This window comes from Corvus kubaryi, unplaced genomic scaffold, assembly GCF_017639235.1.
Source record: "Corvus kubaryi isolate FWS band 111438036 unplaced genomic scaffold, C.kubaryi_AGA036_p1.0 37300, whole genome shotgun sequence".
NCBI lineage: Eukaryota > Metazoa > Chordata > Aves > Passeriformes > Corvidae > Corvus > Corvus kubaryi.
Window position 1 is genome coordinate 15,131,618 of NW_024581093.1, and position 16,982 is coordinate 15,148,599.

Genomic DNA, 16,982 nt, shown 5'->3' on the forward strand with positions numbered 1-16,982 from the left:
TTTTTTCTTCTTGTCTTAGGAGCAAGTGCTCTCCAGATGTCATGTGGCAACACTGCTGGGAGCTGGGGATGGGCATTTTGGGATGTGAAAGATCTCACCAGGAAAGTCTCCAACCGCAGATGTTCTGCTAGAAAAGAGGATGGTTTAGAGGCCTTAAAATGGTCCAGGAACTCAGAAAGAACCTTCACCCAAGATGAGTGTGTTTGGCAATGAGAGTAAAAGCAAGAGTTTCTGGAGATGATCCTTTTCCAGACTCCTCCATACTGTCATATAGTGCCTGGGCTACTCCATGATGAGATATCCCATACACTACAGAGATCACAACCAAAATCTCTTGTATCCATGCAGGCAGAATGTGGAGCTCACCAGCACATGCAGAAGAGTGTTTGTACTTCTCTCTACTTCAAAAGAAGAGACAGAGTGCAGCAGACTTAACTCCTTGTTGGTGAAAAGGCACCAAATTGGATGAAGAGATTGCTAACACCATAAAATGGGATAGAATCATAAAACATTGTCTCCCATGCAACACGGGCTGCAACACTTGTGCTTGTGGCACAGACTGATAGTTTGTGTGTGGCTAAAAGTCCCTTGTCAAAAGGCTTCCCCCTCTCCTGTGAGTGTATCTGGTCACTGTGTATCCACCTCTCCCCTAGAATGCACTGCTGGGGAACCTCACGGCTGTCCAGTGTCCAGAGGAAGCAGGAGCTGCTCAGTGGTGGTGGTATGGTGGCTCTTTTTGTAAAAGCTAGGGTGGCTTTTTTTGCTGTTTTGCTTCTTACCTTCTCATTTTCAGGCCATCTGGCACCTGGGAGTTTCCTGGTGGTATCCTTCCATGTGACAACACGCATTCCGTTGTCCCAGTCCTCAACCTTCGTTTGTGGCAGCTCAAAGTTGATCTCGGCCACCTTACATTTCACAAGATGCCTCCTGAAGGTGGCTGGGACATCTGATTTCAAGGTCACTGTGATACTCTTGGCACAGCCAGGGTGGAGGATCCCCACCTAGGGAGAATTAGGGAGTCAAGACCAAACTGGGAGCACTGCCAAGACCGGTACTGACAGCAAAAGGTATTAGTGCAGTAAATATCACCGTATCCCGCAGCCATAGGGAGGAGGAGAGAAGATCCGGCAGGCAGGAATTGTGCAGCAAGATTGATTTATGTAATTATTTTACAAACTCTTTTATAGACTTTTTTTCTTCATAGTCTAATTGGACAAAGATCAGCCACCCCTTGGGGGTGATTGGCCAAAGTCCTAAAACATCCGTTGTCAAAGTATTTTTCTACTGTACTATAAACAAAGGTAGCAGGTGTTCATAGTTTATGAACTCTGTGAATATCCTCTGTGTGAGAGAAAAATCTCTCACGGACTTAGAGAATAGCAGGAAAAATTCTTGCTAGCAGCAATATTGTATCTACAAAAAGGTACTGATGCAGTGAGCAGCTATGCCAGGAATCTGCACCTCAGTGTGGATTTATGTGAAGTTTGATAGACAAAAGTATGAACAGAAGGTTCCACCTCCCATAACATGGAGCATTTTCTGTCCCAGCCAAGCCAGGGACTACATCTCCTATGTGGCACTGGAATGGGCTATCACTGGTACGTGAGGACTCCCTGCCAGCTCCTGGGTACACCAGTGCAGGACTTGAGCAATGGGGAAAGGCAGAGCAGTCCACACTCACCTTCGGGGAGAACCGGAATGGGGCATCTGCCTCCCACTCAAAGCACATGACCTTCGTACGGGTGTGGTTGGTGATGGTGAAGGTCCTGCAGTAGGGCTTTCCAACATGACAGTCCCCAAACTGGATGTGATTCACTCTGACAGCTGTTAAGGAGGAGAGCAAGGGATCTCAGCATGCAGTGAGGTCCACCCGCTCCCCTCACGTGCACAGACACCTGTATGTCCAATGCTTCCTTGCTCCAAGCCTTCCTCCCTCTGGGCAGAGCTCCCCAGACAGTTCCCCATCCCACCACTTTCAGGGAGACACCCTGACACATCCCTAAGCCAGCGACATGCAGCACAGCACACACTGCTCTGCATGCATGGCTGCCACACCCACAGGCCACCAAGTCCAGTGGGTGACAGCCAGGCCTGGCTAGAGAGAGAACACACATGATGAGACATTTTCCTCTTCCTTGCTCCAGCTTGGCAGCCTCTCCTCTCTTACCATCAATGATGTTTTTCTTCACACTGCTCTTAGCGTTCCTCTCCTTTGTGTCTTCCTCTAGTCCATCGAGGGTGAATTCATCCTTGTGGCCTTCACCCACCAGCTCTACTCGAATCTTGTTAGAGTAGATGTTCCCCAGTAACACATGTATGCTCCCTTCCAGACGTTGAGCCAGGGTGGGTTTGAAAATGACATCAAACTCCGCCACTTGCCCATGACGCAGAAGCAGGAAAGGCATCTTTGGGTGCTTGCTCACTGCACAGCAATGGAAATCAGAGTTAAGGGCTACAGCTGTACAGAGGAAATTTTTCCATAGGGTATATGAGGAATAAGAGGTTGAAACCAGCTGCCTTCTAAGCATGCGTTCTCCCCCCAGTGGTTCCAGACCCTCTTCCTATGTTCACAAGACTCTCACCTCCAGACACATCACCATTTAAGCAGCTTAACCTCAGGTTAATGCCCAGCCCACGTTCCATCTGCTTCCAGCCAACTCCAGCCATATGGAAAGCTGAGCCAAAGAGTGCTTTTGGCAGAAGCTGGCTGGCTGTGTGTTCAAGGGCTGCCCCCGTTCAGGCTGGTGCCTTCCCACATGCGGCAAAGACCTCAGAGGGTCCACTGAGGTAGTGACAGTGTGCCACAACTCAACCCACCATGTCTAGGAGAACAGAAGAACTTCCTACAACTTGCTAGGAGGAAAGCCTGCAAAGAGTCCTCAAGAAAAGCTTGGGGGACAGAGAGCCCAAGGAAAGAAACTGGGTCTAACATCTGGCTGCTGCTTAGACAAACCAAGAGCAGAGCACATGTTTTCCCTCTGTACGTGATCACACTTCATGGTTAATGAACTTACCATTTTCAATGGAGTCCTCTTCCACATTTTCACTGTGGAATCTCTTGAGTGTGGCTTTCCTGGCTTTCAAAAAGAACACTCCCTGCTCATCCTCCAGTTGTAACATAAACTGAGAAAAGGGAACACAGAGCACAATGACGCTGGTGTGAGTACAGGATGGCATGTGGACTGGCACTGCAGTGCTGCTGGTCCACCATGGGAACCCAGCACCTCCCTCCACTACAAACAGTACTTAGTACATAAGTTAAGTCAAATCAGGAAAAAAGGGTGGATAGAACTGACACAGAACTAAACAGGACAGAGAGTAATAAGCAGAATGTAATTAAACCACAACTAAGTTTACTTAAAACGTACTAAATTGGCATCAAATACAATCCAACGGAACTGGGAAATCACACATGTCCCTGAGAACAAAAGGGGACCTGAGAGACAGGGGGGAAAATACTCCACCACCTTTCTTGCGTTCAAATTAAAGAAGAAAAACTGGACAGAAAATTTCCAAGAACTCCCTTCTTGGAGAACAGACATCAGCCACTTGCTTAAAAAGAATTTCCGACACCTCTTCCCAAGTCTGCCACATTTTTTGGGACCCTTCCCCCATACCACAAGCACTGGGTCCCAAACCAGACCATTCCTTGAGCAGGTCCTCACCTGGACAGGTATGATGCCATTGTTACGGATGACCAGGGGCAACATCTCTGAATCCCCCAGCTGGAGCCTCTTGAAGCGCAGCACAGCATTTCCCCTCCGGCTGCGAGCACTTGGGCATACGACTGTCACCTGTGGCTCATGCCCCCTCCCACTGATGGTGAAGGTCAGGTGTTGGGGGTTAATTTTCACGGGGCTGCAGGAGAGGCACAGAAACAATTTCAGCTGGCACTAACCCATTTCTCACTGGGCAAGCAAAGCCGCAAGGACCACCCACAGTGTTTTCCCTGCCTGGTGCTCCTGTACCCCACAACACAGCCTCCCACCAGCCCCTTCCCAGTCTACTCAGGGCCATTCACAAGAGGAATCTGCTCCAAAGAGCCACAGCCTTCCAGAATAACAGTCAAAAATGATTTCACTTAATTGAATCATGCAGTACAGCAGGTAAGAAATGAGGCACCAGATGAGATATGGCAGATCCCCTGGCTGCAATGAGATGAGACATATGTAACAAAAAAAAGCACAGCATGAAAGCAGTACAAGAAAAAGAAGGCAAAACTAAATCAGCATCACCATCAGTAAAGATTATTTCCAAGAACAGTAAAAAAGCAATTGCTTATTAGCAATTAGACTTCTCTTGCTCCAATTCAGCCACAAAATGGTTGAGGAAGAGCAGGTCAAAGCCCCAGTACACAGATCCCAGGGCAGAGGAACTGGGCTCCTCTTTCATACCAGCTCCAATCACTACACAAAATAGCTTAATAAATGTCAGGGAGTCACAGAGGATCACTTAATTTTACAGAAACAAGGAGGAAATTGTGACTGCTGACTTGCTGGCACAGAAACTGCTTCATCTAAAAGTCTCTGTCCTTGGAAATGCCCAGCTCAGGTGCAGCACACCTCAGTAACTTCCAGTTGGCTACCTAATGTTGCCCTGTCTTCATAGTTCCTTGTACAGACTAAACCATCAGCCTCATTTTTCTGCTCTGCTCTAACAGCTACTGCCTCCCAGATCATCCCATGCCAAGCACTCTGCCTAAGGCTACTGAAAGCATTAGAGTTAACAAGAGGTGTGTGCCTTCCCAATGGAGAGGCAGCTTTCAGAAAGGCCTCCCCCAATATTTCACAGGGTCAGTTACCTTTTCGGGATGACAAGGGAAGCCTTGAAGGTGCAGTCGTAGTTCCGCTCCTCTTGTGGGGTGAAGGTCACCGTAGCAACGGCATAGGATGAGCCGGGAACAGACAGCCTGACTGGATGCAACTTGAAAATGTTGTTGACAGGGCTTTTATCCTTGGGGGAACCCACAGAGCAGTGTTAGGAGAAAACACCTTTCAACATGACACAGTTTTACTCATAAATGCATCACTGAGAACAGCCCCAGACAGTGTGCCTTCTTTCCTGCTTCCCTGGGCAGGCTCCCTCCCTCCCAGGGAATGCTCCCTCCCTCCCAGGGAATGCTGACCTTGTGCTAAAGCACTGTGTGTTCAGAGCACTGGCAGCTGCTCCAGCATATATGGGAGGTGGGCATGTATGGGAGGTGGGCACTGCATGGAAAACCCTGCAAATAACCTAGAACTGGCCTTTACTCAGAAGGAAGAGCAAGGGAGCCTGAGGAAATGCTCTGCTTGGAGCCCTGGCATGTCAGTTCCTTACAGCCCCTCCCTCTCTGAGTGCGCTTCCAAGAGAGGTTCAGAAGGATTCACTTCTCCCACCGAAGACCCAGAGGTGTGAGCCGAAACACTGCCCGAGACATGCACAATTCAACACAACTGTTCCCTGGCTCTGCTGCTCTCCCCTGCAGTTTGACCTGCACTGAGCTAGACTAGTCTGGGCCAGAGGAAGCAATGCATCTGGAGAACAAAGCAAGTTCTCACACAGCCTTTAGAGGGTAACCATCTCCTTGGCCTCCTGTTCTTACCTTTCCATGCAGGGGTTTGATGGAGAGGACCACGTCACATGAGAGACTGCTTGCACTGTAGATGTTGAAATGAGCTTCTGCCTGTTGCCCAACCAGAACGTTGCAGAAGATGAATTTGTTCTTATCTCTGATGAACAGGCCCTTGCTTTTCACTGACTGCAGCTCATGGCTGAGGTTGGTGCTGCTGCAGATCGGGTACTTCTTGAAGATTAATGTGACGTCCTCAACAAGTGCTGTGGACAGACCAGAGGCATGAGCATGGAGAAGCCTCCCCAATGAATTTATCTGGACACTGCTGGCCTCTCAGAAGGCTTGATAAGCCCTTTCTGCCCGGATGACTGCTAAACCCAGCCTAGGGTGGGGGACCTGGCTGTGAGGGTGGAGCTCAGTCAACCTCAGTCTTAAAAAGCATTGCTTTCCTTTTATCTTTCCACACATCCCTCCCAGCCTGGCAGGGATGAGTCCACTGGTGGACTTGAAGAAGGCTGGAACCTCTGAGGATTTTAAGGTGGAACAGCAGGGCCAGCGTGCCTCTGTATCCAAGCAGCAAGTGTAGGTGCTGATCGGCAGCACCTCTGACCATGGGAACCTGTGGACAGTACGTACCTGGGAAGCAGGACTCAGCAGTCAGGGTAAAGGGAATGCCGAGGGGATTGTCCATGGGGTCTCTGTTCGTGATGTCAAAGTAAACGTGCTCCTGACACGTCCTCTCCTGCCCTGCGAAGCACTCCACTGTGATCTTCTGCTGGCCCCACGGAGCGATGGAGCCGGAGCAAGGGGACACCGTGAACGTGCCAAGACTGAGGTGACCCTGCAGAAAAAGTTCCAGGAGAGGCTGATGCCTAAGAGCTGTGCCTTGAGCACCCCAGCAAGGAGTGAGTATGCCCCGCCTTGGCCTCCAGCTGGGCCCAAGCACCCAGTCCCAGGGCAGGGAAGGATGACTCCATGGCCCAAAGGCAGCCCAAGGCTGAGACCAACAAGCCAGGAGGAGCTGCAAGCCTGTCCCAAGTGGCAGAGAGGAAGGAGTTTGAGTGTAAAGAATGAAGGTGGTAGCTGTGATCCTTCAACCTCCAGATGTAACACAGAAGAGGCAGAAATAGCTGTGAGAAATGATGGGAGAGAGGTAGGGGACTGGGAAGAAGAAAAAGCAATGTTGTCTGAGCTCTGCTGACTGGGAGTTCAGTGGGGGATGTTTTGGCTTCTGTGGTGTTCACAGACCTATGCTGGCTAGCAGCTACCAAACACAGGAGCTGCTCCCCTCCTTTGACCCCACAACTCCAGGTCAGAGCCAGAGTACAGGGCTGTCAGTGGGACTGAGCAGATACTGGCCTCCACCCTGCAGACCACGTCCCACCCTGTGGCAATGAGCCCCCAGCCTGGGCACAGCAGCCTCTTCTCACATCCCCTGCAGCAGCACTTCTTGGGGGAGCAGGAGTCACCCACCTGTGTCACAGCGCTTGATCTCCTTCCCACTGAGCGCTTTGGAGGCAATAGAGCAGATTCCCCTTGCTTTGAACTGAGAGGAGAAAGCAGAGGTATCTGTCATGCTGAGCTCCCCTGCCTTCCTCTGAGGCCAAAGCTGGCCTTCCTCCTCATGGAGGAAAGCCTTCCTGCTCCTGATGGCTTGCAGAGAGCAGCCTGCAGCACCCATTGCTGGACAGAGCAGCTCTACCACCAGCTTCGTACTATACATGGGGATACTGAGGCATTTTTTTGCTCTCTCCCCAGGCCAGGAATGCAAATGGATGATTTGCATCCCTGGTCAGCCCAGTCTGCCCCATACCAGCCTTGGGGTGGTGCCTCCTCAGACACCTTTCTCTGGTGGTGCAGGGCTTCTCGTACCTTTCTCTTTGCAATGCAGGTGCATCCTTGGGTGCTTGGAGGATGCGGAATTTGAAGCTGAGCATGCCTTTGTTCTCCAGTATGACAGTCTGGGTTTTCCTGGTGCCCTTGACTATGGCACCAAAGTTGATGGGCGAGGCAGGCTGAATACTGTACTTGCTGTACACAGCTTCTGCCGACACCCTCACTGGGATGTTGGCAACAATCTGGCCTCCTTCACCCGAGCGGGCATCTATCACCTGCATCCACAGGAAGGGGTGGTAAACAAAGCAGAGGCCAGCCTCTACCCCTGCCCACAGCCTCCACCCCAGGCCTCCAACAGTTTACCCTCTGTGTTTAAACACCTCCTCCAGAGTCAGATTCTCAGCTCCGCTTAGGAAGCCTCCCAAATGGTTTTGAATAACTTTTTTTTGTGTATGTAGGAGAGAGGATTGCCCAGTAAAAGCCTTCCTTCCAGAAGACACCTATCCTGTTTACGCTCCCAAAACACTGTGTGGTAACACAGCCTGGCCCAGGCAGCTCACCTGGCAGTATAGGATGGGTGTGTTCTTGAGGAGGATTTCAGTTGTGGGGTGGAAGAGCATCTTCACATTCACACCAGGCTGGGAGGCAATCAGCATGCCCGACTGAGGCTCAATACTGAAGTGAGATACCAAGTCTCGCATCCTGGGACCTGCACCTTTCAGTGTGAAACTGGGGAGAAAGGGAAGGAATGGAGACCTCTGCACTTAAAAGTACAGGTGCCAGCAGCACAGCCAGGACTTTGCATAGAACCAGAAAAAAAAGAAAACGGAGAGTCCAGCTCTGCTCAGGGAATCCTGGACCTTGACAGACACTGCAGACAATCACGAGGTTACTGCAAGAAACCTTTACACTGAGATTTTTCATTCACTCCTTTACAGAGTCTCAGAAAGAAAAAAGAGGTGGCCATCAAATAAAGGCAATGAATTTCAGCATTTCAGTGGCTGAAATTTCTGGGCCTCTCGTTTGTGTCCCCGCTGAGCTGTGAAGAACTGCTGGTTTGTGGCTGTATTCTCTGGTAAAATAGTTGAGATTAGAGAGCTGAGGTTTCGTATTTACCATGAGGATTTGTATTTACCAGCATGGAAACAGGTTCTAGCCACTGACAGAGGGAGAATGCAGGCCTAGGAACCTGAGGAAATGCTCACTACCAGGCAGCTGGACTCACCTGTACTTCATGTCATATGACCCTTTGTTCTTTAGACTCAGGACTTTTGTCAAATTGTCCAGGACATTAATGGTTCCAAATTCCAAGCTTCCATCTGGACCTGCAGAAAACCCAGAGAGCAAGGTCAAAAATGGTATTTGTGAGCTGCTGCAGCATACACCAGGTCACAAGCTACATGGAGGTCTCGGCACAAAACCCTTTTCAGCAAGTTTCTGTTCTTGGAAGTGTTTTCTAGCTACTTGTCTGCCCTTTCTCTTCTTACTCAAAATACTTGCAGGTTTAGTAGCTAAGGAGCTTGGCTTCCATTTCCTCGCTTCCAAGCACAAATCCAATTACTTTATATGCTGTGCTAAGCCTGTGGGAGTTGCCAACTGCCTGTTCACGTCACTGTTGTTTCAAAGCCCCCAAATCCAATCTGCACATGAAGCTGCACACCTCAGAGTTCAGATGGGAGAGACTTAAGGCTGTCAGTGTGCTGACAATGCTTTACTCCACGCAGCTTGTGGGGTATGTGCTTTATGTATCCATGCCATCCTTGCATCCCATCCCATCCCATCCCATCCCATCCCATCCCATCCCAAGTGCTTTGGTTGCCCACTTCCCAAGGTAATGTAGTGCACCTGGACTGCTTTGTTTGGGAGGCATCCACTGACCTTCAGGCATGTCGATGCTCAGAGAAACATCAGAGACCTCTGCAGAGATTTTGATGTTTTCAGCATGAACAATCCCCAGTATGTTTTCTGTATCTGAAACCTGAGGCAGCAAGAAACAAACACTGTTCAGAGTGCTCTTTTGGTAGACAGCCCGTAAGGCCTTGTTTCTGCTGGCTGCATCCCTCATGGCCTCCCCAGCTTCACAAGCATTGGTGGACTCCCAAGCTTTCCTAACTTGTTCATCTCATGGACTGCCCCATTGGAATTCTGCTGCAGTAAAAAATCCTATCAGCCCAACTCTGCACTCCTACAGCAGGGAACACTACTGCTAAAGCATCCTTGAGAGACACAGGGATGTAAGAACAACCCCAAGAAGCGTGAGGTGTCCCAGAGCAGGTGGCATTGACAATCCTCTCTGAAATGCAGCCCCCCTAAACCATGGGGAACAAAATCCCAGAGGGAGAGTTTGTTGCTCTATGCAAGAGGTTCAGACAAAGTCCAGGAGGAATGTGGAGATCATGCTGCAGTCTGTACAACAAAACAACAACCTTCACCCATTCCCAGGGACAAGGTGGTTGTGGTACAGGCTTGGGATGCAGTGTCTGGTTATCTGGGGGGATGTGGATGCACTGCATGTTCTGCAAACACTGCGTAGAGGCAGAAGTTGGGGTCACAGCACCCTTGTGTCTGTCAGGTGCAGCTCTTCCTGACTCTGTCCCTAAGAGCACGCAGCTGCTCACTGTGCCCTGCTCTGTCAGGCAGGGCACAGTCCCTCTCACCTCTAGTCGGAGGGTCTTCTCAATGCTGCCAATCTGCCTGGCAGTGAAATTCAGTGTCACCTCCAACTCTGAGCAGGGATCAATGATGCCGTTCTCTTGTGACAAGGAGAAGTCCTCAACAAGGTCATCCAGCCCACTAAGCTGCCAGGCCATGGGCAGTAGGGCGTTGTTTTTCAGGACCAGGGTCCTGCTGTCAGTCCTGCAGAGACAGGAAGGCACTTGGCATCAGCTGCTGGATGGTCACACCACCCTCGCCACCGAATGCAATCTGGAGCAGCTCCATCCCTGCCCCAGAAACCAGAGTCAAACATTTGGTCACACGTCTTGGAGTGCTTGTGGGATGACTGACCTGTGCAGAAGCAACTTGTCAAAAGACAGCTCCTGGGGGATGACCTCCAGCTTCATGAGCACCCCACGGCAGCACAGGCTGAAGACCACTGGGATGGGGTTCTTCTCAATGCAGCAGATGAGTTTGTCTTCCAGGAAGCCAGAAGAAGTGGGGTACGCCCAAATGGTCAGCTCCTGGACCCGGCCGCACGGCAAGAAATGGAAAGAACACTGGGGGTGAGCAGAGGAGCGGCTCCTGGGCACTTGTGTGGTGCCTGCTCTACCTGCCCTTCTCCTACCTGCTTCTCCTTTGGTTGCAGGGTCATGCTGGGAGGGTCCAAAAGGAACGTCTCTCCTCCCTTTTCATTCCCAAAGGAGAAGTGGACCTCTACTTCCATGGGGGAGATGTTGAGGATGGTTATATTCTCCGAGTTGCCAGGAAAGTTCTGGGCCTTGTACCTGTCCACAAAAGGGGAAAAAGCTGCAGAGGAGACTGTGGCCTTGCCACACATCGAGGAAAGCACCATGTGCCAGCAGCGGGAGGTGGTGCTGGAAGATCCACTCTAACAAACAAGTGAGGGAGATGGATCCCAGTCAGGGGCATGGTCGTGTGCTCAACCTTGCCTTACTTTGATGCCTTCCCCTGTACTTGGTGCCTCCACCCCAGAAGGCTTATAATGCACAGGCCACTTCAAGAGTTTTTAATACAACGTAAATTCAAAGGTGCCTAGAAAAATAACAGTACACCAGGCACATGGGTTCTTTCCCCTTCTTTCTTGGGGTGCCTTCCCTGCAGGGTATAAAGAAAGGCTTTTGGAAAAAGAGTTTAGCTAATCTCTTTCAGAAAAGTCATGAAACTGCTTTGGATTTCATGGGTTAGCTCAAAGTCTGAGGAAAAGAAATAGAAAGCATCAATTCCCAAGAGGAATATGAAAAGATAACAAATGACCCTTCTCTCAGGTGTGGAAATGACTTTGGAGTGAAAGAGGCACACAGAAATCCCAGACCATCCATCAACTTGGCTAAAGATTGTCTTTGGTTTTTAAATTATTTCAATTTCATTTCCTTGGGTTAGCCCTAGCCCTGCAGAACTCCCATGGGGACAAGAACTTCATGTTAAATATTATTTTAAAAAAAGTGACAGTAAAAGTAGAACTACACCAATAGCTTCAATGACAACATGTTTAGGCAGACTTTATCCAGCAGTGAGGATGCAATGTCATTACAGGAAAATGTAATTCCTGCTGTAGGTTCCCCCTGACATCTACTGCAGGTCAGTCCTAAAACCTTATTACTAACTACAGATTAATGAAAGGTGTTAGGGTGGCTCAGCCCACTCTTGGGCCAAGACCATGGAAAGCCAATCAAACCAAGGTCATCCACTGGATAGATTTCCCCGCCCAAGACAGTAGGTAGGAGGGCAGATCAGAAGATGTGACTGAGGTCTACGTCACCTGCCCCTGGGTGGTTCCTGAGTTCAGACTACCTCCCTCTGTTCTGGAAAGTTCTTTGTTCTTTAGATGTTTATTGGTTCCCTGTTGTGACTCCCGCCTCCCTTTCTTCCCCATTGGTTCTAGAAAATTGTATCCTCCCCTTTGCCTGTATCCCATTGGTTGCTTCCCTTATCCCCGCCTTGCTCCACCTCCCCATAAAAAGCTGTGTCCTGCACTTCTTGGGGCCTTTGCTGGTCCCGGGACTCTCTTGGAAATAAACCTGCTGGAACGCACACCAGAGGCCCCTCCCTGCTCCCTTGCCTCCGGGCTGACACGAGCCCTGACACTGGCTGCCTGTTGTGTCTCCTCTGAGGAGGAAGCAGCATGCGCGTCTATCCTGCGCCTCGCTTTTCCACCGAAGACGTTCTGAGGACGTCATGGAAGTGATGCTGCGTTCCCCCTGACTGAGGGCATGCCAGGGCTCAAACATTCGAGCCAGCCAGCGTCAGAAGGGTTTACAAAACCATCTACAGAATAATTGCTCCATCAGGTTACCTGCAGAGCTCAAAGCACTTCAAAAAGCACCATAGGGTTCATTTCCTAAGGGGTGAAGCTGAGATGTGGAGGGCGACAAAAGTTGCCCCCCAAGTCACCTTTGGGCTGGCAGCAGCCTGTGGCTCAGGCCACCAAGGCACCCACCAGGTAGGCAGAGTAGCTCCTTCAAGGCTCATTTGCCTCTTACCTGCTCAAGTTCACCCATCTGTCGTCCTTTAAACCCACGTGTCTCCCAGGACTCTGCCTGGGACTGCCCTGGACTGTGCCACTGGGACAGCATGTCTCCAAGTGTGTCCAGAGAAGTACAAGGCCCTGCAGATCCCACTGCAGCATCTCACTCCCTACAGCCAGCACAGCAGGATGCTCGCTCTGGAGCAGGGGGCACATACCATTCTTGTGATTTCCCACACAGCAGCGGTCCAAAGTGGAATTGCTTTGTGCTCTCAACGTATTCCTTGAAGATGATTTCATCATCCTCTATGGTCTCCCTCCACTGTGGAAACACCAGCCTGGGCAGAGAAAGTGGGGAAGGAGGAGCTATGAGATGCTCCAAGTAGGAAATGTAGTCAGAAAGCCATAACCCTTCCTGGTGGCTGAGGTACCGTTTGCCTTCCCAGCTCCCAGCACAGGAAGAGATGCTGGGCGACCTCAGGCAGCATGATCTGCCCAGGCCAGAAGCCCCAAGGGGCAGCCCTGGCTGTGAGTTCAGGGGGCAGCAGTGTGGGAGGCTGCCAGGGGCTGCCAGCCTTACCGTGGGTACTGGCTGATGCTGGGGTACAGGCCAGTGCCACTGCAGGGCAGCTTGTACAGGTGCTTCATTCCCACAAGCTCAAACCTCAGTGTCTGGTGAAACTTCCCCGACTTTGTGGGGCAGAAGCGGACCTTCAGTTCCACCTCACCCTTGGCAGGCACTATCCACCGGTACCGCTTCAGCCTGGCAATTAAAGAGAAGGCTTCAGCCATTGCTAAGGAGCAAATGAAAGAGGAGGTGTGCACTCACCATCCCACGGAGGCACTGGCACAGGTTCGCTGCAGAGCTGGGGACAATGGACCTTGTTTGGCAAGAGGACCAAGAAGCAGAGCCATCACCTCCTCCTGTGCAGCTCACCTGAGGAATTCTGTGGGGAGTGAGACACTTGGCAGCATGCTTTTCTTTGCCTCTGATGAACTTTTGGGTCTTGTGGAGGGATCCTGGGGACTTTGTGTGGAGATCTGGTTCTCCTCTGGAGACGTGTCTTTGCTGGCCACTTTATCCGTCTTTGGTTGGCCCTCGGCAGAACTGCCCTTTGCATCTGGGGTCTCGGCCTAGGGGGAGAGAGAAAAGGGAGGGAGAGGGAGAGGTGAGCCGTGCCCTGAGACATCCCCATCCTGGAAAGTAAAATAGGGGTTTGTTAACCAACAGAAGAGAGAATAAATAAGTCCACCTGCCCATGGACTTGGTCTTCCTTATTGGTGTTTGTTTTACCTAGGATACCCCTCCTCACTCAGGACCCTCTTCTCAAAGGCAGTTGACAGTTTTAAGTGATTTTTTTCCCTCTTGTCTTACAGAACTGCTCTGTGTCCAGCAGAGCTGTCTCTTTTGTCCCATTCCTGACAGAAGGGAAACCTGCAGACATGGGGCCCCATCACACCCTCACTGCCTCTCCACAATGATCCTTTTCCATCCAACCTGCCCCCCATGCCCCCATCTAGCCCGGTCCCTGCCCTGGCACCTTCAGTGCTGGCACCACAGGAGCACCCACCAGATCGTCTTCCACAGCAGCACCTTCCGGTGCAACAATGGTGAAGGGCTTCACGCACTCCACAGAGCCTGACCGCTCCTCCGGGTAGTTGACAATGGAAAGAACAGCAGTAGGGGGAAGGGGAGGCCCGTTGGGATGCAGTCCCAGATGTTTCAGCATCTAAAACAGAAGAGAAAACCCTGTTTATACTTCTGTCACCTTCATCCTCACACTCCTGCTCTAAAGGCACTGAGCTTTTGGCAATGGGGTTTTTGACTTATACAAAGTACAAGTGCTTTGTCATGCCCAGTGGGGTGAGCAGGCTCCAGAGCAGAGGCGGGAGCTACAAGTGGGACCGAGAGAGAAACCGGTCCCCTGCATGACTCAGCTGACAAAAACAATGACCATGAGCTGCCCTGCCCTGGGACTGTTTTTAATGATTTCCAGGCTGGGAAACTTTCCGCCCACCTGAGGGATAGTGATAACCTCCCCACCCACATGGACGCTACAGAGCCATTGTGGAACATCATCAGGGACCTGGACAAGGCTCTGTGCCATTATCACCTGGGGGAACACAATGCTCCGGGGCCCAGGACCACGGCAAGCTCAGGATCTGAGCCTTGCAGGGTTTTTTACCTGGTCTCCCGTTGGCAGCCTCCCACTCTTCAGGATCTTGTTAAGCATGTCGTCCATATTTGTGACCTGGATGTCCAAGCACGGCACCCCGACATGCTTGTCTCTGACTGCCCCTTCTGCAACTTCACTTTGCCTCTCCAGCTGAGATGACTGAAGACTACTGTGGCCTCCATATTTTTGTGCAGGCTTCTTCTCCACCTTCTCTTGAGGTCTGCTAGTCTTCATCTGATCTTTTTGTTCAGCTGAAGGCTGGGATTTGTTTTCCTTTTGGAGCACAGGTAACTGCAGGGTACCCTCAACCCTGTCCCAGCAGGAGTAAACCTGTGTGACGTTCTGCTGCGATGACTCATAGATCTGAAACCTCAGGATCAAGTTCTTCTTCATCTCAGCTGGGATTTTGGCTTTCCCCTTCTTTGGGGATTTGGTTTCCTCCTTCTCTGGGATTATGGTTTCCCCCTTCTCTGGGATTATGGTTTCCCACATACTTAGGGCTGTGTTTTTCCACTTCTCTGGAGTTTTGGTTACCTTCATCTCTGGATGTTTGGTTTCCTTCTTCTCTGGATGTTTGGTTTTCCCCTTCTCTGGGATTATGGTTTCCCACATTCTTAGGGCTGTGTTTTTCCACTTCTCTAGAGTTTTGGTTACCATCATCTCTGGATGTTTGGTTTCCTTCTCTGGATGTTTGGTTTCCCCCTTCTGTGGTTTTGCAGGCTGCTTCACCAAGGAGACATCCTCCTTTTCCTCCTCCAGCTTCTCTTCATCCTCTAAGTCTTTTGACTCCTCAAGCTTTTGAGCCAGCTGCTTCAGCTCCCTTCAGCAAACAAAACAGAAAACATCCCTGAGAGTCACCACCAGAAACCTGGGCTCACTGTAATCCTGGCTGGCCCTGTGCTCCATTCCTCGACCCTGAGGCCAGGCAGAACTGCAAGACCATTTCTGTGGATATTCTGCAACCCACAGAGGTTGGGAACATCCCAAGTGAGGGGAAAGATGGGAGAGGACCTCCAGGACCAGCCAAACCTAAGTCTTGGCATCGTAAGGTCTCAACTGTGCAACCTCCCTCTTAAGGCACACCCAGACACCTCCAGTCCACTGCCAAAGGCTGATCCACCATCTCTCTGCACTGATGCCTGAAGAATCCCTTCGTCTCTTGATTTCCCGGTTTAAACCAGATCACAAATTGCTAACATCTGCCCTAATGTCCCTCCTCCAATTCTTACTCGACTCATTCAGCCCCCTTCTCCCTGGGCATAGCCTGTTCCTTAGTGAGAATAATCCTATCAGTCAGAAAGCAAAGGCTGCAGGAACTCCTCTCCTGCAAGACAGGCTCTTGACAGCCAGATTTCCTGCTGGAACCCAGCTGTGACCAAGGCAAACTTGTGCTATCAGTCATGGAAACCATTTGGAGCAGCCTCGTCTGTCTCCTCCCCACAAAACCAACTTCAGCCTGGGCTGAACAAAGTCCTGATACACAGGCTTGCTTTAAGCAGCCCACCCTCCCAGCTCCACACGTTTCCTGTGTGTCCTGAGCTGGGCTGCCTTGCTGGAGCAGAGCTTCTCCTGTGCTTGACTACTGCTGCAGCTGAAGGGGAGCCCAAAGGACACGAGCTTTTATGGTGTCCCACCATAAGGAGAACCCTGGCAGATCAGCATTGCAAGGACTCCATCTGTGGCAGGACCAGGATCCAAACCAAGCCAGCACAGCTGCGCCCCACACCCGCCCATACCACAATTCCACTGTTTTGGTGAAGAAGGGAGATGATGAAGAAGGTGCGAATCAACATCATGGACTTAAGAGACACTTCTACAGGCAGTGCCAAGGCAAGCCCAGCCCAGCTCCCTGCAAGCATCATCTAAGCTGGAGGGCTCACCACTAAAATGGAGAAGATGATGTTCCATCTCAACAGAGGAAGGTCCCTCTTTTGGGAGCCAGGGAACTGAGAGTGGCCATCCTTGTGCTGCTTCTGGCCTTTGCTATCAAACACCTCTGAGCTCTAACAGAGTCCTTGGAGCACGGAAACCCTCCAGGGACACTACCCTGAGCAGTAACCTGTGGAAGGCTCACTCACCTCTCCCTCTGTATTTGCTTCCTTTCCAGTATTACTCCATCCGCTTCAGCTTTCTTCTCCTCAGGGAGATCATCATCTTCGTCGTCATCCAATACCAAGAGACGTTTTACTTCATTCTGATGAGCTTCATTCTGCTCATCATCTTCATCGTCATCCAACACCAAGAGACGTTTCACTTCATTCTGATGAGCTTCATT

The 16,982-nt window shown here is 50.8% G+C and overlaps 1 protein-coding gene across 1 annotated transcript in view; it reads right to left on the minus strand.

The window, feature by feature from the left end:
• LOC121664449 (hydrocephalus-inducing protein-like) overlaps positions 1 to 16,982 on the minus strand; it is a 79,352-nt gene that overhangs the window by 13,379 nt on the left and 48,991 nt on the right. Inside the window, 22 exon segments of the mRNA XM_042027757.1 lie at positions 780 to 1,001; positions 1,682 to 1,824; positions 2,168 to 2,422; positions 3,015 to 3,123; positions 3,666 to 3,858; positions 4,802 to 4,953; positions 5,582 to 5,814; positions 6,188 to 6,392; positions 7,025 to 7,097; positions 7,424 to 7,662; positions 7,948 to 8,116; positions 8,613 to 8,712; positions 9,266 to 9,365; positions 10,045 to 10,243; positions 10,394 to 10,566; positions 10,671 to 10,830; positions 12,749 to 12,868; positions 13,111 to 13,293; positions 13,468 to 13,664; positions 14,102 to 14,260; positions 14,717 to 15,527; positions 16,786 to 16,927. Of these exon segments, the coding sequence (XP_041883691.1) occupies positions 780 to 1,001; positions 1,682 to 1,824; positions 2,168 to 2,422; positions 3,015 to 3,123; positions 3,666 to 3,858; positions 4,802 to 4,953; positions 5,582 to 5,814; positions 6,188 to 6,392; positions 7,025 to 7,097; positions 7,424 to 7,662; positions 7,948 to 8,116; positions 8,613 to 8,712; positions 9,266 to 9,365; positions 10,045 to 10,243; positions 10,394 to 10,566; positions 10,671 to 10,830; positions 12,749 to 12,868; positions 13,111 to 13,293; positions 13,468 to 13,664; positions 14,102 to 14,260; positions 14,717 to 15,527; positions 16,786 to 16,927 (4,337 nt within the window).